Source organism: Mixophyes fleayi, chromosome 6 (genome assembly GCF_038048845.1).
Source record: "Mixophyes fleayi isolate aMixFle1 chromosome 6, aMixFle1.hap1, whole genome shotgun sequence".
In the NCBI taxonomy this organism is placed as follows: Eukaryota; Metazoa; Chordata; class Amphibia; order Anura; family Limnodynastidae; genus Mixophyes; species Mixophyes fleayi.
Genome location: NC_134407.1, coordinates 81,705,772 through 81,731,340, shown reverse-complemented (window position 1 = coordinate 81,731,340; position 25,569 = coordinate 81,705,772). Strand labels below are relative to the sequence as shown.

Below are 25,569 nucleotides of genomic sequence, written 5' to 3'. Positions count from 1 at the left end.
ACTGGTTTAATGACAGGTCCTCTTTAATTGCCATTCTGGAATGCTGTCTTATCAGGAAGTATTTTGTGGAACCTCTTGAGGAGATGAGGAACATCCTCATCTCCTCACGAAGCCCTAACCCAGGGGTCGGGAACCTTTTTGACTAAGAGAGCCATGAAAGCAAAATATTTGGAAATTTATTTCAGTGAGAGCCATATAATATATTTTAAAAGTGAATTCAACTAAATGTCAGTATAAAACGCCTCTGAATTTATTCTTTTAAATAATGTTGTTATAATACTCACCATTAATGCGACTTCTGGTGCTGCATGGATTTGCTGATGTCTTTGTAGTCTGGTTGGTACTTGGTGAGGTTAAGCTTCATGCAAGCGTTGAGACTTTCATCCGTTAAACGTGATCGCAGATTGGACTTGATGTTTTTAAGATGTGAGAATGACTGCTCACATGCATACGTAGATCCAAACATGGTCAACACAGCAATACTCACACGCTGCAGTGTGTGGTATGTGACAGGAAGCGCGTTCCAAGTTTTGAGAATCAGCTGGTCTTCGGGTTGAAGTTTTTTCATTTCTGTCCACATGTGCTTGCTCGCCAACTCCGCTTTCTGTCGTGTGATTCTTTCCAAATCTTCATTCAGTGACTTGAACTTATTCACCCACATGTCTAAGGCCTTCAGGTCAGCCACTTCTGCTTCAAAATCTCTGACGGAGACACCAGCAATGTAACTCAGGTCGGCTGTGTTCAGTGAACACTCGGTTGGATGGGTGATGAACTTAAAAAGATGAGCGTGCTCACGAAATTCTGTAAAGCGTGCTTTGAAGGACTGTAGGAGACTGGATGTGAAGCCAGCTAGCTGGTGGAGATCAAAGTTTTGAATGGGCTCACTTGCTGTGCATGCATCTTTAAACTGGCTCAGTTTTTCAAAATGTAGTAAACGACCTGTTTCAAGATCCATAATGAAGAGCTCTAGCTTGTTTTCAAAAGCAAACACAGCTTGTTGAAGGGATAACACTGTATTTCCAATGCCTTGCATTTTCACGTTGAGCTGGTTCAGATGTTCAGTCATATCTACAAGATAGTAAAACTTGAGGAGCCACTCAGTTTCGGCTAGCTCAGGATGCTCGATGCCTTTCATTTCAAGAAAAGTCTGGATTTCATTCAGGCAAGCCGCAAAACGGCTAAGCACCTTCCCTCTTGACAACCAACGCACATTGCTGTGCAAAAGCAGACCAGGATAGTTATTTCCAACTTCTTTCAGCAGTGTTTTAAACTGGCGATCATTTAAGGCTCGGGCAGCAATAAAGTTGATCACACGAATGACCAGCGACATCACTTCGCCAAACTGCCCGTCACACATCTGAGCACAAAGTGCCTCCTGGTGTAGAATGCAATGGAAACTTAGGATGGGTCTATTTTCATGTTCACGAAGAAGCGCCACAAATCCTTTGTTTTTCCCCACCATACACGGAGCACCATCAGTACACACTGAGAGAAGTTTATCCATAGGTAGATTTTTTTCTTGAGCAAACTCCATGAAAGACTTGAATAAATCCTCACCTCTTGTGGACCCTTTTATTGCCAGAACAGCAAGACTTTCTTCGCGCAGTGTGTCATCAACAGCATATCTTGCAATCACGCTGAACTGCGACAAATGGCTCACGTCTGTTGACTCATCCAAAGCCAGGGAAAAGAACGGCGCTGCATTTATGTCCTTCACTTGCGTTTCCTCCACTTTGTTTGCCATCATGATGGTACGATCATGAACAGTTCTTGCCGACAGAGGCATGTCTTGTATCCGTTTGATTATCTTGTCTTTGTTCGGAAGATCATCAAAAAGTTCATTGGCTACATCCAGCATGAACGTTTTAGCATACTCGCCATCTGTGAATGGTTTTCCGTTCCTCACTATTGCTAAAGATCCAGCAAAGCTAGCGGAATTATAGTCACCTTGCCGGGTCCATACGCGGAGTTGCTGCTGGCTAGCTTGCACCCTGCTCAGTAGCTCTTGGGCCGCTTTCTTTCTGCTGTCTCCCGCAGGGTATTTTGATGCAAAGGTAGCATGGCGCGTGTCGAAGTGCCGCTTTACATTCGACCGTTTCATCGATGCAATTTTGTCATTGCAAATTAGACACACCGCAGAACCTGCTCTCTCCACAAAGGCGAATTCTTCGGTCCATTCGTCCCGAAATATACGATACTCATCATCTTTTTTTCTTTTCGCCATCTTCTTTGTCGAAGGGTTAGCTTTGAGCTAATGACCAGGGTTGCCAACTATAAAATACAGAATAAGCAACCAATTCGTAAAAAACAAGCCCAAAACAAGCCAAACACAATCCTAAAAAGCCCAAAAACAAGCCCAATATATATTATATATATATATATACACATATACACACACACACATATATATATATATATATATATATATATACTTAGGATTTATTGATTATTATTATTTTTTTTTAAATATGCTTTACAATGACCCTCCTCCTTAGTGTCCATTATCCCCTCTGCTCTATTTCACACCCCCGTTCACACTCCATTCATACTTCATTCACACCCCCATTCATACTCTACTCTAGTTCACACCTTTTATACTTTACCTACACTCGATCTTCTCCCCTGCAGAGTACTCCTCCCCGGCTGTCCAGCAGATGAGGAAAAAAAAAAAGCCCAAAAAACCGCGACCCGCGGCAGACAAAAAAAAGCCGCGACAATTGGCAACACTGCTAATGACCGAGCAGACTGATTCAAAAGGGGGCGTTTACCTGTTTACCCAGCAACGGCCAACGTAGGCCAGTATCATCCAATTAAAATAATGGAAAATTGCTCCTACAGCAAACTGCAGCCCTGAACGGGACATGAGCAGTGAAAAATCGATCTGCGAGCCAGATGCAATCATCAAAAGAGCCACACCTGGCTCGCGAGCCATTGGTTCCCGACCCCTGCCCTAACCCAACAATGTTCCTCCATATCCCTTCCAGGCCACAAGTAATTGAAGACCACTTTTAGAAATCAGAAAGTCCAAGATCTGGCTAACTTCATGCTCCTCTTGTTTTTTGCACTGAAATGGAAGAAGGGGGAGATCTGGTAGCAGGAAACTGATTGATCACCAAAGGTTTCAGTAAACACATTTGGCACACCTAATGAGGCTGGTAACTCCAACTTGAAGTCACTGGATTAATCTCTTGAAGGATCTTAAAATGCCAAATTTAACATGGTGCAAATTTCCTGCTTGGCACCCAAAGACAAACAATCCTGGTAATATCCATGCCTAGTCTCCCGGGACTAGTCTAGGAACTGTACTCCTCCTTTTGTCTGCTGAAGATTTGTAGAGAAATGAAGCATTGTGTGACAATTATGTAGTAGATCTAATGACTGATTGTTATTTTCTGTTGAATTCATGTATGACCATGTGAATATTTTATGTAACCTTGTAATGTAATCTCAAAGGGTGCTTTGCTAGATGACATGAGTTTGAACTTATGCAAGTATCATTAATCTTTTAAAACTAGCCAGGCCTGGAATAGATAAGGGTATAGAAGCAGTTTGAAGCCCCAAAGTTGTAAACCATCTAGCCAAGCAGAACAAGCAAAGATGGAAAATCAGGTCCTGTGAACATTCCGATCTCAGGACATCCCTAGCTCACTTCGAAAGCGACATTTGGGAGATTAATCTGTCCTTATTGACAGCTAAACTCCAAAGGTGGGGGGTGGAAGCTATGTGGAAAAAAAGGTTTAAAATCTTCTGCCTTAGACAATAACATGTGCATTTTCATGAGGGGTCTATCAGGACTGAAATGTTCCATGCTTTTCAATCGTGTTCCCTCACACACCAATTCTTAACTAAGTAAGTAGTGACTCTGGTTTTATTTCCTATTTTATTATCTGAAACTTATTTGTGCAAATTTATTGTATGTCTTGTTATTAATTTTTGTAACTAAGCCTTGGAACGATTTTTCAGATTAAATAAATTTTATCTAGAGCGTTCTCAGTGATTCTTTGTGAATTTACAAAGCCCAGGGAAGCTCATGCTACATGTGTATGTGATTTAAGTGTGAAACATTAATAAGTGGTTTTGGTGAACGTAAGGACACCTTAATAAATCCTTTGTGGTGGCAGAAAAGGTGTATTCCTTACTAAGTGACTATGGTGATGCCAGTCACGGCCAGCTGTTTAGATTGCTGTATTTGGGACAGGCTGGGTGTTCGTGACACGTTGGTTAAGTGTTCTTTCACACAATTGTCAGAAAACTTCCATAATAGAGAGCTGACAACATGAAGCTCTGGACAAGGGAAGGAGGGAAGCACCTGAAGCAGAGAATGGCTGCATATCTGTGTGTATAGTTCTAAGTGTATAGCTACAAATGTAAAAAAATTAAATAGCATAATTCGGAGTTATACCAGAGTTAAACAAGAGGAGAAAAACATTTTGCCTATTACCAAAGCTACACAAGGACAACAGTCGGTATTCACCTGAAACTCCATATTCTACTCTTGATGTTTTCATCTCTCCCTGGATACAAGCTTCACACCATATGAAGAATATTTTGGACTCTGCTATTATTTTCTACTTAGCTCATGAAAGTTTGTTTTTGCTGTCAGTTTATTTTCCCTGCAACATCCCCTCTGTTTAATCAGTCTGCTCTACTACTTGCTCAGCCACTCCCTACCCATGCTACAGCTATTTCAGTCCTCTACCTCATCATTGTACTTTCAATTCTACTCAAGGCTTTGTCTGCCATCACAAGTATAAAGAAATTAAACTGAGTTTGAACCACTCTCCTCTCTCATGACTCTGCAAGAACTCAGTGACTCCATCACCTGTGCCATTATTACTCTCCATTCAACACTTCCACCCACTCCCCCACATGGCTCCCCACATCAATACTCCATACTATCCAGACATCCAGGAATACACTACATCTACTGCAGCCCCAATCTGCACTACTTCTCTGATAGCACAAGGCATTGCAACTAGGTAATTCTTTTAATTCCCTAATTTTTTGCTATTTTACTCATAAATCCTAACACTTGCCAAATTATTTTTCTTCCTCTCATAGCATTATCTTTAGGACTATATCATCCCTCACCCTTCCTGCAAGACACACCTCTGACCACATTGCCCCTTCATTACTCACCTCTACTTAACACTGATGAACTCTTTTCCTATTTAAATTCAATAACTTTAACAGCCTCACCCTGTCGCCAGAAACTAAAAGGACGCACATCTTACAATCATCTTTCATACTTTTTTTCCACCCTACTTCTATTAGCTGGTGATATATCACCTAATCCAGGTCCCCCTCACTTCTCCCACACGCATATATCTAAATGCTACATAAATCCAGCAAACCTCAAATGCATCACCTGTTTCCCCTCTCTTCCAAAGTCCTTTAAATGTGCCCTTTGGAATGCACGCTCTGTAACAAACTTACCTCCGTACATGACCTCTTCCTCTCAAAGAACCTCAACCTTCTAGCAATAACAGAAACATTGCTCACACAATCAGACACTGCTTCGCCTACAGCCCTCTCACCTGGTGGTCTCCATTTCACCCACAGTAATGTTTCACACCCCAGACCTGGAAGCAGACAAGGAGGTGGGGTTGGAATACTTCTCTCCCCACAGTGCACATTCTCAGTTCTACCAAATGACCCATCACCCACATTCACATCTTTAGAAGTACATACTGTTAGGTTTTTTTAATCCATTCTCTATGTGTGTTGTTGTCATCTATCGACCCCCTGGACCACACCAACAATTTATTGAACACTTCTCTGCATGAAAGTAGGGTTATGATGGTAGCCACTTTCGCTTTATCAGATGAGAAGTTCTTTGGAAGAAGTTCAAATTGGATCTCACACTTGTTTAGAAAGCCTCTGCAGATCTTGGTATCTCTATCATATTAAGTAGTGCAAGAATATGAAGTTGTGATGACACCACTATAGTATCCTGCCATCTGAGTTTCTTCCAGTACCTTGTGCCTCCTGAGTCTACCAGGTATCCTGACACCGTGGTACATCCACTGTCCCAAAAACTTTTTAAAAGAGGCAGTGTGCAGTTAACCACATCTTTCCAGTTAATACAGGTGGGTATTCCTGGTAGTTTCCACTTTAGAACAATTGTTTTCCTGGCATAAAATACCAGGTAAGACATGAGGTTACATTCAGAGGACCTCTGGATGTTGGCTGCAATGTCCTTTTACTAAAAACGTAAAGTTATTGTGGGTGTCCTGGCTTTGGGTATACACACCTTAAGAAATATACAGGAAGATCTTTGAGTCTACCTTATGGTATTTTTTCCAGACAACTATAAATCTGTTTTTTCTGCACTCCTTGGTCCATCGTACTGAATCCCACTCTGCCTTTATCTATAACACCCATGTACCTCATCTGTGAGTCATATTGTGTCCTTGTGCACCCTTCCCTCCCTTCTCTGTCCTACTGCCCAGACATGTTGATAATTGAACCCCCAAAATCTCTTAATTTTTCTCTACAGTCTCCACTGGTTTAAAGTTTTGACTGGTTTAGCATTCTTTAGTTCTTTTATTTGTATTATTGTATACTAGTTGAAGTACCCAGCATTGCCCGGGTTTAAATCTTCATGATATTAAGTTATCAATGAGCTGGATGTAACTGTCAGCATTTTAAAAATAATTATCAGCTAAGATGTCATCCAAATCCATCCAGTTAAAGGCCCAGAACAGGCTCCTCTCAAAGTTCTATCCTGCGTATATCAATGAGACTTCAAACTGTAACCCCAACCACTCCATTAGGCATCCCAGACCAATTGCCAGCCCTCTGTGAAGTTTCAAACCAAATCCATCCAATGGAAGGCCCAGAACAGGCTCCTGGGGTCAAAGTTCTGCCCAACGTACACCAATGGGAGGTCCTACTAGGACCCTAACCTCCCTTTAACTTGGCCAGGATCCAAATGGACCACCTTGCATTGCTTTCATCCCAATTGGTGCAGGGGTGTCCGAATGCATAACCGGAAAGACAAACAGACCAATGATTTTTATATATAAGATTATATTATGTTTTATTTTTTCATTTTTCATTACTGTCAGTTTGGTGTATTTGTTAAAGCCTCCTTTTCCTTTTTCACAATGTACCAATACTAGTGCTTTAAAAACAAACTGCAGGCTTGTAAACTTGTAATATAGAAAATGAGGAAACATGAGAAAAGATAACTACGGTACACCAAATGTTGTTTTTACTAATTTATTGTTAAAGGTTTTTCTCTTTTTGTTGTACAATAAAAAAATTTAACAGAAAAGAAACATACTGGAGGTTTTGTTTCTAATTGAAATGTCCTCATATGAAATCATGTCATTTCAGACATTTCACTATGTGTTTTCCAAGTTTTAAAAATAACTTTTGAACATTTGATGTTTGCTCCACATGGACTTGAATCGCTCTGTAGAGCGTAGCAGGTCAGCAGTAAAATCATTAAAACGGTGCATGCGGGCTACTTGTGTGTCGAGTCCGATGCATGCGTATACATCGTCCGCGCTGGTTGTGATGTCACTGCTCGGCTTGCGGATCTGCTCAGCTTGTGATTGGTCGTGTGGTCGCGCGCTGAGTGCTTACCGCGGGCCGGTGACCGTTATGTTTTGTTACACAACTGACGTGTGTGGGTGTGTGTACAGTGATTGACTACGTGATGTGAGTTCTGGCACCTTTTTTCTTACAAAATGCACTGTTTGCATGTATGCAAAAATTATGTTAACACATGTGGCCAAGATGTCACAAGATGTGTAAACCTAATGTATCCATACATTATTCTGTATTTGACTGAATTATGTCCATCTTTCCTCAGAGACCTGTATTGTTTCAATTTATTTCAGAATCAATTGGTTTAAAGAACAATTAGTTTAAAAAAAATCATATCTCATCTCTTTCCTGCAACAGACAGTCACAGAGCAGTTATCTTAAAGGCGCCATTCGGCACACATATCAAATGGTTCCAGATCCCGCGTCCCCCCCTCAATCAATCCAATTGGTCCATTTTCACCAGAAGGAAATCTCAGGTTGAACTTCTGTAGAAAGCTGACAAGAAAGATAAAGATCTCGGTTCTTGCTAGAGCCTCTCCGATACACGACCTCTTACCTGCCATCAAGAAAGGACAATGTTATAAACAGTCGCCGAGCTCATAAAGATACATAGTCATCCGTTAAGTATCTCTCGTCCAGTTTTCTGCCTTTATTCTAAGACTTGTCATGTTAAACATATCTATCTATTCTTTTACAGTAATGGGATGACAGTAATCTATTGAAATCAATTATATAATAATGATGTTTGTGGTTATTATAGTGCAGAGCTGTAAACTTGCCCTGTCCATGCCTGGTGGTTCAAGTATGTATCTGCATAAACCTTTAAGTCTACGGAAGTCCCAAACTCAGGGTGCCTGATGGATTAACTCACTATGGGGCTCATTTACAGGTCAACACATATGTGCCTTTTAGAAAAGAAAACAAATAGTTTGTACACCTGACGGAAGCATATTATACTTAAGCACTGGATGTAGGTTTTTTTACTCAATGCAGAACTGGCATTACCCTATTATTACACAATCTAATAATGTAATAAAAACACATTTTAATTCATTTAATTTCAATTCAATTGATTATGTTGCATACAATAGGTTATTGCCGTCAGATACACAAGAGAGGATCATACATTTACACTTATATGTGAAAAAGATTATATACAACACCTTACATAAATAGTTTCTACCTTTAAATGTTCATCATCATCATCAACATTTATTTATATAGCGCCACTGATTCTGCAGCGCTGTACAGAGAACTCATTCTTATATAGAAATGACAAAAAATGCGATGGCTGCTAATTAAATTAGTTAATTGATCTACTCTCTTGATAATTAATGAAGGACTATCAGCTGGAGGTAAATCTACAAACAGCCAATCAGAAGCGGCTAGATAGTCCTTCTGATAATCGTCAACACCATAGTGTATATATGTCTGTCCTCTTGACAGATATATCTGCCACTGCCTCCATGTTTAATTGAGTTGCAATTACCTGAACATGCCCTTATTGTACTTGGGCTACACTTGCCTGGCCATTACTTCCCCTGTACCACTTTCCAGGCATATGGAGAAGTTGAAGATATGCAAAAAAACTTGATATAGACATATGTGTACGTTTTTTGTGCACGCGTGTAGTATGAAAATACACGCCTTACACAAAAAACAGATGTACGTCCAACTTTACATTATGGCCCTAAGAGCATGATTGTGTCACTGTGTGGAAATATGTGGCTGTCTTTTCCTGTTAATCATAAAGTAATGTATAAACCTATTTAAAGTGTGCCTGTCATCCTCATTTATAAGTACAACTGCTCACGTGGTGACAGATATAGGCAGATAGATCTATGCCCAATCAGGTTGTGTCAATCACTAACAGTAATAGAAGACAAGAGAGCTGTTTGTAATCACAGGCATAACTATATGCATGCAGGCCGTGTTTCTGCCATGGTGCCCAGCAGTACTGGGCACCTACCATCTGAGCCATGCACTACTTGGCCTCATACACAGGGGAGTTCATTTAAAGTGTTTAATGGGCATTAATAGCTAAGAAAAGAATGTAAATGAATGAACCTTGAACACACTTTCTGAGAAGCGTTGGCTTTGTTTTGCATTGAATTCTACATTGTCTGCACCACTGCAAGTGTAAATGCTCTGTAAAATATCATGGACTTAGTTTGGGCAGGGCCTTTACTTTTAGCATTTTATAAATAAAAGATACATATAATAATGGAGTTGTATGAGAACACTCAATAAGTACATAACGCACTATGCTGCAGGGAAGCTTAGAGAGGTGTTACTGAATGTGCTAATGCTCTATTAAAGCAAATACCACGTACAAGGCTTTGCCTACACTGTGACTAACTTTGTTTTTCAAGGTTTGTTTGAAGTAGGTATGAGGTATGAGGCTTTTATGTCTCATACCTACCTACTGATGTCACAATTCTGCATTGTACTAGTGTGTTTTTACACTAGCACAATGTGTGACACCCAGCCTGAAAATGGAAAGTTTTGTTTCCAATAACTTAAATCCAGTTGCAATGTTACTCCTGTTCTGGAGCTCCGCAACAGCTTTTCGGTTTTTCCCAATGCTTCCTGCTTCATTCATTGTTTTTAAGTTGAACTTAATTTGAACTCACAGAGATCAATGGAATGACTTCCATTGACCCCCCGAACGAAAGGATATATTTGCAAATCACACACATTTGCATTCGATGTACGGATTCTCTAGCATTTGAATTTGCATTGTACACACAACATTGACTACCCTCCTTTAGAGTGATGCCAGGTCTCTCTCTCTCTCTCTCTGGGGTCTATGCATCAATTAGTTGCGGTGCAACCAAATATGCATCGCTGCACATCGCAGTGATGCATATTTATGCACCGCTTGAATGCATCATGCCGGGGCTACTCTGGGAGCCTCGGCGAAGTGACCCCTCTCCTGCGATCCAATTTTCCTGCTTAGCAGTACAAGTGCAGAGCGCATGCGCACAGCACTTCCACTGTAACGGATTCTGCGTAGCCGAAGAGGATTCAGAAGAAATGCAGAACATCTCAGTCCCCATAATAATCTATGCAATGTGTCAGGATGAGAGCATAAATCTGATATGCTGAAATAGAATATTGAATGTCAAGGCCCAAATAAATCTTTGCATGAATACCTAAATTAACCTGATCTTCATCTCAGATAAATGTGTGACCAAATGAGCCCAATAGGAGGTAATTGAGTTAGGCAAACCCTTTGTGAAGAGACCATCTTAAGATATGCAGATCACACACATCCATTGTGTTTGATCATGTATTTCCCTAACTAATTGACTTCCTTTCAATAAGTAGTGTAAACACAAACTAACTCCTGGGTGTAAATTGGAGAGCCATATGCCTAGGTGCAAATCTTGGAAACACTTGTATAAAAATCTGCATGGTCTTTATGCAGGTATAGAGAAATATGAACTTGAAAGGAAATGCCTTCATTTTTCATATTTTGGAAAATCCCTCTGCCACTCCGTACTGAGGAACAAAAACCACACCAGGGTTTTAAAACATAGATACCAACCACACAGGGAACAGCCATAGTCACATATCTTTGGAAGAGGTATCCCACATTGTCATAATTCCATTATGTTTGGTATTTAAAAATGCGGGAGATTAAGACCGGTTTATTGAGGGGGGTGTTATTTCTCTGAGATATATCTGTGAAGAATTACAAACAGGTCAAGACTCTGGGAATATTTGTGAGCAAAGTATAGTGACACCCAGGGGACATCCCTACCCCCTATTAGCATTAAACACTGCCCCTGTGAAGACCATCCCATTTCATTTGGCTTAAAAACCTGTGTGTGGAAAGAACAAACTGTCAGACTTTTGGGGAAATCAAGTTACATTGATAAGCTGTCCATCTTCCTAGCCAATTCCCCTTGGCCAGAATGCAATTCATGTAAGTGCAAATCTGAATGTAATCCTTTTTATTTTAAACTGTTTTTGCTTGTTATGTCAATATATTAATTGTATCTTCATTATTTTTCTTTATCTGAATGCCCTGTATTTTCGTATATTAAATCTAAAATTTAATAAGTTGCGTCCTTGATATTCTAACAAATTCATTGCCTGTTTAGAAGAGAGATTGCTCTTCCAGGTTAACCCTTGGAATGCCAGTGTGTGATTTGTTGATACATTTGATTAACAAGCTGTGTGTGCTTGTATTTACATTTGTGTAACAGTCTGGAGGTGTGAAGAGTTAACCCTGTGTGTGCTGGTGTGGGTCTTGTTAGTTTGTGGATAACTAGAAGTCTGTGTGCCAGTGAGGGACAGTATATTGGGGTCCTATTGCCCGTACTCAATAGGTGGTGGCAGAACCTGAAGTGTCTGGGGGTGTGAGAGCGCTGTGTTTGGGGGCGATTCAGTAGGTCTAGAACCTGTGTGATAGGTGAGAGAGAGTGCGGGCTGAAATCGTGTGTGACCTCATACAGCAAACACCCCAAAGTCACGGAAGCTGGGAGCGTGTTCTTGACACAATGCTGCATGATATTTGCCAAAACTGAGGAGATTTCTAGGAAATCTCCTCTGTTAGGTAGTTAATGTATAGCAAACATACTGAAAATATGCAAAAACAGTAGTTTCTGAATCTTTTAAGTGTCAATTAAGCTAGATGCATAGACCCCTATATGAGCACTGACAATATCCACATACAGAGCCTGAGCTTCTTGTGTCATGTGTCCTCCATAGGCTGCCCAGCTTCTTCTTATTTATCAGCAGGACCAACACACACAAGTGCAAAGCACCCTTTTAAAATAATTCAGTGGGACTCAGCAATACCTTGTTACATCACTGGCTGTAACTTGTGACAAGTTACAGCAAGTGCTTCTAGGGTACAGCCTTACATTATTAGCAGCTTTATATTAAAATGTACTTTTTTGTGAATTATCTTATAAAAACAAAAAGTAATGGTTATTACCATTTATATGCTCTCTTTAAAGCCCAGTGACAGGGGCATCTCTCTATCTAAACTATTGTAAGGACTGCTGAGTCTGTCTCCTCTTATCTGTATACAGAAGCCACTGGCTCTAAGCAGGGGATGCCCACAGGAAACCAAGTAGACATATAAAAATATATTTTAATGTAGTTATATATACTTTTTAATAAGAAACCGTGCATCCGCGGTGATGGGTTACTATTGTGTACAAACAAATTGAGTTTTTTTTTGTTTTTACCTGCTCCAAAAGGTATGTGAGCCTCATTTTTTACAAACTTGCCATTCTCATCAAGGAAATGGTTGGGGTTGAACTGATCCGGTTTATCCCAGTACTTCTTGTCATACAAAGCGGAGTGTAAAAATGTTATGATCTGGGTGTCCTGAAAAGAGTAGACAACATGTCATATCGTCATTTGCCTCTGAACAGTTCTCCCCACTGAAGAGAAATATTTGTTTTTCCTCTTATTCCAAAAATTCTACAAATGGAATTTATTCCTAAGATTTAGCTCACGTGTCTGGTGTAGCTGGGTGTCCATAGTCTGGTCTCAGTGTCTTACCTTTGGTATAGTGTACCCTTTAAATTGAATGTCATTCAAGGCGGCATGAGGAAGACCATTGGGGACAATGCTTGCATATCTCTGCACCTCGTGGATCACTGCATCAGTGTATGGCATAAGGACACGGTGCTCCAGGGAAGGACATTTCTCTGAGCCAAGAACATGATCTATCTCAGCCTGAATTTTCTCTGCAGAATAAAATATCACTTTTTAATAGATGTGTTTGCTACAGTACCTGAGACTGGAGAATACATATGACTTACACTCACCCATATGTTCTAGAAATTTGTTAAGCTTTCAAAATCATAATTGCCTTTCTTTTTTTACATTTCTTATTGCTTTATTTTGGTTTGGTGTTTATATTCATAGCACTTACTGCTCAATTATCTCCTTTTTAACAATAATTTATGGTTATAATTTTGGAGAAATTAGTTTTTTAGGATATAAGTCAGAGATCGACAACAACTACCTTACACATATAGTCATAATATTGATGGGCAATCTGCAAGGTTTCAAAACCTTCACACACTACACTGACCCTCCAACAGGCTGTACATGACAGTTAGGGCTCTATTCACTAACACGTGTATCTTATGAAAACACCCCATCTCCAACTACCAACCCAGGACTTTGATCCTCATCTCCCACGTCTCTTGATTTTCCCTCTACCCTCAAGCCCCAATTATTACCCACCTTGTCTTCATCCCCTTCCACCATTTCTATGTCTTCCACAAACGCTCTCCTATATTTTATGCACATAACTCCAATCCTCCTAACCAGTCAAATGCTGTTTCCTCTGCCCACCACAAACAAACCTCAAAATGATTCTTAGAATCCAGAAAGAGTCTTAAATGTATTTACTAAAAGTCAAACTCACTTCCAGCAGATTATTTCTTCAAGAAACATTGTTCCTACTGTTGCTAATTGCATTAAGGCCGTGACTCTCAATAATAAGTGAATATTTCTGCTCTAGTGTGTCTCAGCAGATAGGCACTGAAATCAGTAGTGTAATGTACTGTATGGTCAGGTCCTCCAGTGACTAGCATGATCACCTGTCTTATCTGCAAATGGTTTATGTGGGACCCCAGAAAAAAACGTTTACTGCTCATTAGTGATATACGAAAATATAAGGACAACCCATTGTATAAGTTACTCCAGTTCCATTCCTAATGGCCCTTCCACAGACAAACAAGAATAAGATTCTTTACTGGTGATAACTAAGAATTCCTTACTCTGGATTTCTGGATATTCCATCATAAATTTAAGGGCCCAACGAATGGTAGAAGATGTTGTCCCGGTGCCAGCGATAAACAGATTAAATGTGGTCATTGTCAGGCTCTCTATGGTAAAATGTGAACCTGGATTATCAGCCTCCTAAAGACAAAATGCAGCATGATATATACGACTTGCTATATTTACTAAATACACAGGTTTAGAAATAGGTATTCTTTCATTATATGATTTAGTGAATAGAATAGGTATCCAAAATATGTAATAATGTTATAATACTTTAGAAGACTCTCAATTCATAAGTCCATTCCTATATTGTATATTAATTCAGCATGATATTAGATCTCTAATCATAGCATTAAATATTTCCGATTGTGCTGCTCTGTTTTTTCATAGCGGGGCAGATATGTATGTTAGCTACATACGCAAGGACCAATTCCTATGAAAATGATATCATAGATATTGTTCATAGTATTATGTACACTCCCCACTCCCACCAAATCCCCATATTACCTCTTCTATTTTGTTTAAGAAAGTGTCCACAAAATCCCGTGGACAATTGGCGTCACGGGTGAGAACGTGACTCTTGATAAGACCTCTCAGGAACGACTGCAGCCTGGAACCATTCAGGAAGATCTTGTTATGCTCTCCCGGGAGCCACCTCAGGATTTCAGGGAAAGCGTTGTACAGCTGCAGCATTAAAATACACCACTGTCATTCACTTACAATAGCAGCAACTGCAGCCATGCCTAACTAAAATGAAACATTACATATTAAATGCAATCCAAAATTAAAAATTTGTATTAGTGCTTGTTACTGCGAATGCTCTAATCCACACAGCATCTCCCATCCGTAGGCACTATTATTATATTATATTATATTATACTAATATATATATATATATATATATATATATATATATATATATATATATATATATATATATATCACTGATACATGATCTGCCAGTACAAATGGGCACAGTCACCAAAAATATACAAATTATATTACAAAACTCAATTAGTGATGTGACTCGCATTTTTTTTAGCTTTCTATATGACCCTATCTGCCTAATTTTAGAACTGGCCAGGGTAAGTGGAAAATATATGGGTCACACTTATCTATTATACTTATCCAGAACCTATTATTGTCCTTGTCCCTTTAATGTTTCTCTTTTGCATATATAGAAAATATTTCACAAATTGAGCTGTAAAAAGGATCTGTGATTCCCACATATACAAAACTACTCTGCTGTCTACAAAATATCAAACATATATTTCCTTTCATTTTATTTATTCTTTGGAATAAAATATTCCTTCCTTTCCAAAAAGCTGCAGAGCAGAGGCAATCTTACTTTTTTAAACTACTGGAGTGGCTGCTGACTTTAATTATCGGCTACCACAACAGCATTAGGAAACACATTGAGAAAGACACAAATAATAAAATAGCATTTGTGGTAAAAATATTGGATAATATATCCATTTAGTTTTCATTAGTTTTTAATTGTATTGTGTTTATATTTAATTACAGGTTTGCAGGATATCTTGAGAGTGTCATTTAGCTGTATAGAGAAGTGAAGACCACAGCCAAACCAAGATTTGCTCAAACCATTACTAGTTTCTGAGCACCATACTGGATTCAGTCTTCATCTGCACCTTTTTGTTAACCTATTGGAATGTTCACAGCAGCACATAGCATTTCAGGAGATGAATGTGCTGATCTCGTTGCAGGCAGTGACCTGATTGTATTAGGGAGGACATGGCTACATATACCAGGAGCAGTGTCAAGATACGAGGAAGTGATTGGAGGCAAGTAGGGAGTCTCAGACTGAGAATTAAGCTGGGTACACACTGCAGGTTTTTCACCCGATTATCGTGCCAATCACACGATAAACGACTGTTCAGTCCAATATGGCATTAGTGTGCACGCTCCCACAATCATGTTTTATCATACCAAAGCACATCATATCGTTCCATTTGATTTTATAACCAGACTAAATCTGTAAAAACTATGGAATGATGTTCGGCAAATTTCATAGTGTGTATGCCAGCAATGTAGGCAGATCCCCGTAGAGTTTACAATCTTTTCAGCAGATGATTACGACAGATGAAGAGCAAAGATCTGAAGGTAAATTATGTAAAATCGTGTAGGTGTGTACACATGAATTGGCATGCTGATCGGAACTTTCAGTCGTTGGTATAATCGTTAAGAGATATCGTATCAGGAGAAATTTTATGTAGTGTGTACCCAGCTTTACAGTCATGGCCAAAAGCTTTGAGAATGACACAAATATTATTTTTCACAAAGTCTGCTGTCTCCGTTTTTATGATGGCAATTTGCATATACTCCACAATGTCATGAAGTGATCAGATGAATTGCAATTAATTTCAAAGTCCCTCTTTGCCATGACAATGAACTTTATCCAAAAAACAACATTTACACTGCATTTTAGCCCTTCCACAAAAGGACCAGCTGACATCAGGTCAGTGATTCTCTCGTTAACACAGGTGAGAGTGGTGATAAGGACAAGGCTGGAGATCACTCTATCATGCTGATTGAGATAATTGTTCTTCCTCTGTTAACCATGAATACCTGCAAGGAGACATTTGCAATCATCATTGCTTTGCGCAAAAAGGGCTTCACAGGCAAGGAAATTGCTGCTAGTTAGATTGCACCTAAATCAACCATTTATTGGATCATCAAGAACTTCACAGAGAGAGGTTCAATAGTTGTGAAGAAGGCTCCAGAGTGCCCAAGAACGTATAGCAAGTGACAGGACCATCTCTTAAAGTTGATTCAGCTGCGGGATCAGGGCACCCCCAGTGCAGAGCTTGCTCAGGAATGGCAACAGGCTTTTGGAGGACAACCTCAGGAATGGCAGCAGACTTTTGGAGGACAACCTGGTGTCAAGAAGGCCAGCAAAGAAGCCACTTCTCTCCAGGAAAAACATCAGGGACAGACTGATATTCCGCAAAAGGAATGGCAGCAGGCAGGTATGAGTGCATCTGCAGGCACAGTGAGGCGAAGACTTTTGGAAGACGACCTGGTGTCAAGAAGGCCAACAAAGAAGCCTCTTCTCTCCAGGAAAAACATCAGGGACAGACTGATATTCCGCAAAAGGTACAGGGATTGGACTGCTGAGGACTGGGGTAAAGTCATTTTCTCTGATGAATCCCATTTCAGATTGTTTGGGCCATCTGGAAAAACGCTTGTCTGAAGAAGGAAAAGTGAGCGCTGCCATCTCTCCTGTGTCATACCAACAGTAAAGCATCCTGAGACCATTCATGTGTGGGGTTGCTTCTCAGCCAAGGGAGTGGGCTCCCTCAAAATTTTGCCTAAGAACACAGCCATGAATAAAGAATGGTACCAAAATATCCTCCAAGAGCAACTTCTCCCAACCATCCAGTTTGGTGATGAACAATGCCTTGTCCAGCATGATGGAGCATTTTTTGCTATAAGGCAAAAGTGATAACTAAGAGGATCAAAACATCGAAATTTTGGGTCCATGGCCAGGAAACTCCCCAGACCTTAATCCCATTGAGAATTTGTTTTCAATCCTCAAGAGTGGGGTGGACAAACAAAAATCCACAAATTCTGACAAACTCCAAGCATTGAATAGGCAAGAATGGGCGGCCATCAGTCAGTATGTGGCCCAGAAGTTGATTGACATTATGCCAGGGCGAATTGCAGAGGTCTTCAAAAAGAAGGGTCAACACTGCAAATATTGACTCTTGCATAAACTTAATGTAATTGTCAATAAAAGCTTTTGACACTTATGAAATGCTTCTAATTTTACTTCAGTAAACCATAGCAATATATGACAAAAAGGTCTAAAAAAACCTGAAGCAGCAAACTTTGTGAAAACTAATACTTGTCATTCTCAAAACTTTTGCCCATGACTGTACATAGTGGAACGAGCCGGACTCCCCAACAAGACCGTGTAGTGATGTGAAGCTCCTGTCACATCGATGCAGGAAGATTGTGCTATGAAATGCATCTCTTTATGAAATCAATTTCATGCATCCAACTTGCTCAGAATCAAGTCGATTCCTAATAGTGAACTGACTGCTATTTCTTGTTGTCAAATCTATTCCCTCCGTCACTGCTCACCTGAAATCCACGCCTCCCCAGGAAAGTGAGGTTTTCATTGATCATTTTGTGCAAGGTCTGGAAAGTTTCATCTTGTGTGTCAAACCGATCTCCAAACACAATGGAACAGATTACATTGGAGACGGCAGCAGTCACCTCAGGACCTGGGTTGAAAGGTTTTCCTAGGGGAAGAAACAAAAAGGCATAAATATGGAACATGTGTAAACATGCTGCAATTTTCACCTCTCTCTGCATATGTGCATAGGCCTTAAAATTACAGACTCTATCATCAATGTAAAACTACATGGTGTATGCGCTTTAACACCATAAATTACCAGCTCATTTACTCCATGGTAAAATGCTGGTACACCTGACGAAGCACTTCTGCTAAACATGCTATTCATGTAAGTATGCTCTCTTATTAGTATAGCCTCAACAAAATGAAAAAGGTTATTCCTGTTCAAGAAAATAATACATGTACATGTCAATACATAAAGAGGTGCAAGGCATGCATACATTTGTATTAGAGCCACAGAACTATTGTATACTTATATTGATGAGTGAAAACAAATAGTATGAGTTGGATGTTAGTAATGGAGGGGTAGGAAAGGATGGGTAAAGGTATAAAAATAGCGTCTGCCTATTCTGAATTATAAATATAGGTCTGAAAAGCTATTGGGCCTCAGCATTTCTGCATGTTTAACTTTATACTGACGTACATAGAGTGGAGTGGCAAGATGATGTTTCTTGAGTTTTATTTTGCAAGAATGAATGGTTGCACAGGGGTAAGAATTGTGGTCTTGCAGCATTGGTGCTTTTGGTATGACTCCAACCAGGGTATCATTTGTATGGAGGTTGTTTGTGCTATACCGTGTTTCCTTAGGGTTTCTCCCATAGCCCAGACATACTGATAGGTTAGAGAAGCAGCCAATTGCCCCCGTCTGATTGTACATTTGTGCCTCTGTGTTAGGATTACTACACTAGTGCCCCTCTCTGGGGCATTCTAAACTTGTTCTATACTTGTGCCCCTGTATGGACAACATTGAAGTGTAAACCCAGAAAATACTTTACCATTCCTTGCCTTGAAGATTTCCACCAGAACATTGGCCTCCTCAGTCACTCTTTCTTCAATGCTCTTTTTACCCATCCCAAAATTACGCAAGGTGGCCAAGGAAAACCTTCTTTGCTGATACCAGTGAGGTCCATTAGAGAACACCAGTCCTGAAATAAAGGGCAATCCTTAGATTTATTGTGTTATCAGACAATAGAACATTGGGAGCTGTGGAAGGATTGGATGCACAGCACAGTGTTACGTCTTCATACCTCACCTGATACATTTATCTCACTCCCCAACATAAAAAAAGCAAAATGATATGCAGTATAATGTTTTCTAAATGTCAGGTTAAAATCCATCAGGTAGAAACTGAGAACAGTTATAGTGTAGGATGTATAAGATAAATAATCAGCATCACAATCAGCGACAGCGGTGTAAATGCACTTTTTATGTAACAAAGCATCATAAACATTCCTCTACATAGAGTAAATCACTGACACTTCCTATGTGGAAAATGCATTGTGTAGTTTTAAAGAAATGATATATTTTTGTTGGAATTATCAGGACATTCTGGTTAAAGGAGATTTCCACCCTCACATAACTTTATTTTATTGGCTGGCATAGGCAACTTTTACTGCATACATTGCTTTTTATTTCTAACCTCCTCTGTACAATTACATAATTATATCATCAGACATAAATGCCATGTTATGACTCCATGCATTTATTTTTGCACAAATGCCTGGATATGAGCAACCATGGCAGGGTCTGCAGTGGTAACATTTTTTTTGTCTTATCTGGTCTCTAGATTGTAAGCTCTTTTGAGTAGGACACTCTGTAACCTCTATATATTCTAAGTCACAAAGCTGCTCCCTGTGCACGACTTTATTTATCTAAGGCAATAAAAATAAACAACTCTGCATGATGATAGATTTACCTGGCTGGAAAGCACACAAAGAAGCAACCTATTTAGAGAAAGTTGCAGAAGAGAATGCACAAATAATAACTTATTATCATCAACTGAAGCTGATCAAGCCCCTTAACTTTGTTTAGTAAAATGGTTCAGATTTTACAGTGTTGTGGTTAATCTGTTTTTTTCACCTCCGGGTGTCACTGTTGTTCTTACTGATTACGAAGAGTTTTAGCCAGTGACCAAAATAGTTCCACAAATCACAACATACTGAAAAAGGGCATAACAACAGAACCCTGCATACAATTCCAATTCATTAAAATGTTCACTTATGTTTATTTTTATACAGCATATCATAGTTTACCTTTAATTACAAAATGTAGCAAACTGCAAAAATAATGAGCTATTTTGAAATAGGTGAACAAACTATACCTTGAACCAGAGGTGTAATTATGAATTTTTGCACCCTAGACATGGAGGCTTGTAATTATGCTCATACCCCTTGTAAAACCACACCTCTATTTCACTATACTAGGTCATCTGAATCTGTGACAACTATGGTGTGATGGTACTATCCCGTTGTCCATATAGACAGAAAAACACTGATGCTGAAAATTACTAGTCCATCATACACTCACATTGCCAGCTCCAAATTCAGCCACATTACGCAGACCCCGCTGTCATTTGATATTATATTTTGTTATTTTTTAAACCCTCCTCCATCTGATTGTTTTCCAGTGTGAGATCGTGCCCCCTCTCTGACTTGTCTTGGCTGCAACTTTGGCTCCTGCCCTTGTTGCCCTCCCCTATTTCCATCTCTGCTTGAACTTAAATAACCTATAAACACCTGTCAGCTGCCAGCCTTTTATTGTATGACAATTTATTTACCTTTTCTCCTTACAATCCTTTCAAAAATAGGCAGAATTGCTCTCCCGCTGAAATCGTCTGCTTGTCCGATCAGGGCCTCCTTTAATGTATCATAGCCATACAGAACCACGGTTGGTTTCCACCCAGAGTAGATTGTGTAGACACTTCCATATTTTTCTCCAAGCTGACACATAGAGCATAAAAATATTGTCAGATATGTACAGCCTCTTATTGATTTGCTACTATTAGAAACACCCATTTGTTACTACAACACAATGGCTGCTTGTTCCAAGTTGTACTACTGGCACCACATGTTAAGCTACTAATAGTGACAGGATGTGTAACAACAATTGCAGTACCGTGTCAGCCAGAAAAATCTATGCGATGTTGAATACTTTTGAGTCAAAAAAGACAAAAGTATTATAGGAGTGATACCTGTATTGGCTAACCAAAAGAAATTAGGCCCCACAACACTTAAGAGAGGTTACATCAAGCAATTTGTACAGGGGGGGGAATACATCATTAAGATAAGCTAAAGTAATAAAACTGATGTTTTCGTTAAAGATGGGAGAGTGAAAGTCCTAGGAGTTCAGAGATCTGGAGTCACTCTGCTATGGGGTGTGAAGTGTGTACATGTAATGGGTCATAAATCCAGTTGTTAGGTCGAGTCCTTGAGTCAATGACTGGAATGTTCTTATCAGCTTGAATTTCCAGATTTTTCTCTCCCTGTCATTTTTTAAAAAAACTTTCAGTATTAAGACTTTTAAATCTGTCATACTGTGTCCTGGTCCAGAGAAGTGTTTACCCACAGGGGTGTCCAGAGTCTTCTAGATTCATCCTGGATTGCAATTACTGCTTGCTCTCTCCAATGTGGATTCCCTCAGGGCACCTTGTACACTGAATCATGTACATCATATTGGAGGATGTACATGAGTATGTGTCAGTGATTTTATAGTCCCGTTGTGTGTTGAGTATGTGGACTGTGTTTGTTGGTAGGACATGGGTGCAGGTTTTGCATTTTTTGTTTTTGCAAGGGAAGGTGCCAGTCTCTGATGGTGATAAGAGGACACTTCTAACGAAGAGATTTCTTAAGTTCGGAGGTTGTTTGTATGAAAGGAGAGGTAAATCTGGGAATATTTCCTTCAGTCTATTGTCTTTCTGAAATATGGGCTGAAGATCAGCAGCAATTTTCCCCAAGATGTTCATATGGGGATTGTAAGTGACCACTAGGGGCACCCTGTTGTTATCCTCCTTCTATTTGTAATCCAGGAGGCTACTCCTTGGGATCCTTGTGGCCCTGTGGATCTGTTCATCTATAATTATTGGATGGTATCCTTGTTGTAGGAATGTATTCCTCAGTGATAGCAGGTGTTGTTTTCTGTGTTCACTGTCTGAACAAATCCGAATGTATCTCAGAGCTTGGCTGTAAATGATGGACTTCTTTATGTGTCCTGGGTGAAAGCTGTTCCATCTCATCTCTTAAATGTTGTGCCCTTTTCTCATTCATTCATTTGTAAATTTGCCTGATGAAGGGGCGTCTGTGCTCTGAAAGCTAGCAAATATAAAAATGGAAATGGAAGCTAAGAGGTTTACCGTAACCATAGTTTTAGGGATGTCTGTTGCTGGCAAGTGATTAATGTGTATGTCCTCCTGCAACTTTTACTATACTTTTAATATACTGCTTTATAGTATTATATTATTTCAGTTCTTTTTAGAAACAGGCAGAGATACTCACTTCTGGTGTCCTACGACGCTACAGAGTACTTCTGTGGGTACAATAGTGTCATGGCTACAAGTACTTGGAATGTTGCAGGCTCACTTTTATAAATCAAAGAAAAAAAACTTTTTAACCCTGAAAAAGAGCCCGATCTACAGTCATTATAATTTTGTGGATATAGGGGAGAAGCTGTGGATAATTTACCTGGGATTATCCCTGCCCTGGCCTAAAGGGCCTGGATAATCCCAGGCCTAAACCATTGCCACCGCCCCAGTCCCAGGAAACAATGAGCTCCAAAATTAGATATCCGTTACTCCCTGCCTCTGTCCTCCCAAGATCTCCCCTACCAATCCTTCCTGGCAGAGTCGTAACAAGGGCGGTGGGGCTGGGGTGCGACCGCCCAGGACGCAAGGCAGAGGGGGCGCCACATCCGCCCACTATTTGAACAAATCACCTCCACCCCTGGTATTTATTCGAGAAGCACCTTCCTGCCCCCTCTCAGAGACCGCAACTAAGAAGACAAACGCCCACCTCCTGCAGGCCACCAGCAAGGAGACAAGCTGAGAAGAGACCCAATCTATGCGCAAAAACAAACGTTTACCCTAGGGTGTGGTGAAGGTCTTTCGGGAGTCTCGATAGACCACAGTAGGTATCCCCTGTTTTTAGTAGATTCAGTTTGGCGGATTGGCTAGTACTGTTCACTGTCACGTCCCAGCAAGACCGTAACAAGGGGGCGGTCATCCCCCTGCACGGTGAAAAACTTGTAAAAAACGAGACACACACCCATAGTAGGATGGCTACGTTGCCTCTTGTAGTGCACTACCCCAAAGGGGCAGCATCTACAGTCATACAATTTGTTTTTTTTTGGGGGGGGCGCCAGTGGTCTCTCTCATCCAGGGCACTAAAATGTCTAGTTACGGCTCTGCTTCCTGGTCCTGCCATCTCCACTCCACTCCTCTACTCCTACCTCCCCTCCTCTCTCCCTTAGGGTTTAGTGTGTGGGAGTAGGGGATGTGGGAGGAATAGGTTTTTTTTTACATTTCTGCACTGACATGGCGTATAAAACAGCTGTCATTCCATAGTAATCGTCGCCCGTCATTCCACATGTAAAACATGACCAAGTACCTCAGCAATAAGTGTGTGGAAGATATAATTAAGAAGTATAAGATTTTTTAAAGTATACATACAATTTCAATTTGCTATCATAGTAGTCAACTGACATCCGTTTTAGCAGACTGAAGCTGTCATTCCTTTTAGACCGTCCCTTGACAAACAAACAAAAAAGGGAGATGGAACTGCACCATGAGAAACATTCTTAATTTTCAAGTCTTTTGGATTCACTTTTCAAACTTAAAACATGTTCTAAAACTATACAACACCTGAATAAGGAGCCTAAAGGCTGTTATTGTAGATCTATTGATGAGGATATGCTGTCTACAGTCTGTTCATACTAGTGCCACAGTCCTGTTTAGACTTGCAGACTGGCTTATAGTACTTGTGACGGTGAACATTCCTGCATGGAGACAGCTATAAAACTACTGCACACAGTAAACTGATCACACTTCTGTTCCCTACAAGCCTTGTTCCATGCACTGTCTGCCTATATTATAGTAAAGGCCTGTCTACTTTAACCCTGCTTGATTTAGCAACGTACCTGTGTTAAAGTTTCATAAGGAGCTGACTTATTGATCTGGTGTAGATTGCCAATAATGGGCAATGGAGCTGGCCCCGGGGGTAAGTTGTGCCTCTTCTTCCATACATTTATGAACATAAAGACCAGGACAGCCAGAAACCCAGCAAGCAACGCAGACAGCATGATAATCTCACTAGAAATGCCTTCCCTTTTTCTAGAGCTGGTTATTTGAAACAATTTGTAGTAACTCCACCTCCATGTGTGAACTCTCCTCTACATCTGTAAACTGATGTAACAAAGCAGTAAGGAGAGGCAGGGATTATCTACTTAACTCAGTAGTACAGTTTTACTTCACGTGGGAGTATCTCATACTGCTACAAAAGTGACAACCTAAGGAATCCAAAACCCCAAATATAACAAATAAAAGTTCTGTAAATAAAATCACATTTCTCTGCATTTACCTGTTTTATGTTTTTAATACTGTATGTAGAGGTTTCCATGTTACGTGCTCTGTAGACGTAAGTGAAATGCCTATGAACAAGCAGATTTGCCATAACCCATTTATAATGCACACTTGTGGCACTACAAATGTCAGTATGCATTCGTGTCCTTGTGCATACTGGTGCTTGTAGTTCTGCAAACACAAGTATACAATAAAACTCATGGGCTGTCAGAGCACTCTGACACAAGAGCTTGCACTATATTTTGACATTTTAACCCAATGGTCAGGAGTGGCCCAGTGCTAGTCAGCAGGGCCGCCATCAGGGGGGTACGGGGAGTACTGTTGTACCGGGCCCGGTACAACAGCTTAGCACAGACTTACCTGGGGCCCACCGCTAGTCTCCGCTATTCTGTCTTCAGCCTGGCTGTCACCGTGACAGCCAGGCACCAGGATCCGATCGCAGGGGTGGAGGATTCATTCCCCCTGCGATCATGTGCTCTGCCTGTGACAGATCACATGATCGCAGGGGGAATGATTCCTCCACCCC

The 25,569-nt window shown here is 40.3% G+C and overlaps 2 protein-coding genes across 2 annotated transcripts; both read right to left on the bottom strand.

Moving 5' to 3' along the window:
* Positions 1-286: 286 nt before the first annotated feature.
* On the bottom strand, positions 287-2,224 carry LOC142095344 (protein FAM200C-like). Its single transcript, XM_075178296.1, has one exon. It carries the CDS (start codon positions 2,222-2,224, stop codon positions 287-289), a length of 1,938 nt encoding a protein of 645 aa, XP_075034397.1.
* A 5,564-nt stretch (positions 2,225-7,788) lies between these two features.
* Positions 7,789-24,811, bottom strand: LOC142161392 (cytochrome P450 2C20-like). The gene is made up of 9 exons (XM_075216965.1): positions 24,602-24,811; positions 21,252-21,414; positions 19,471-19,620; positions 18,421-18,581; positions 14,824-15,000; positions 14,313-14,454; positions 13,081-13,268; positions 12,762-12,903; positions 7,789-8,113 (listed from the first exon to the last, which is right to left on the bottom strand). Exons 1-9 carry the CDS (start codon positions 24,761-24,763, stop codon positions 7,935-7,937), a joined length of 1,464 nt encoding a protein of 487 aa, XP_075073066.1. The 5' UTR covers positions 24,764-24,811; the 3' UTR covers positions 7,789-7,934.
* Between the last annotated feature and the right edge of the window lie 758 nt (positions 24,812-25,569).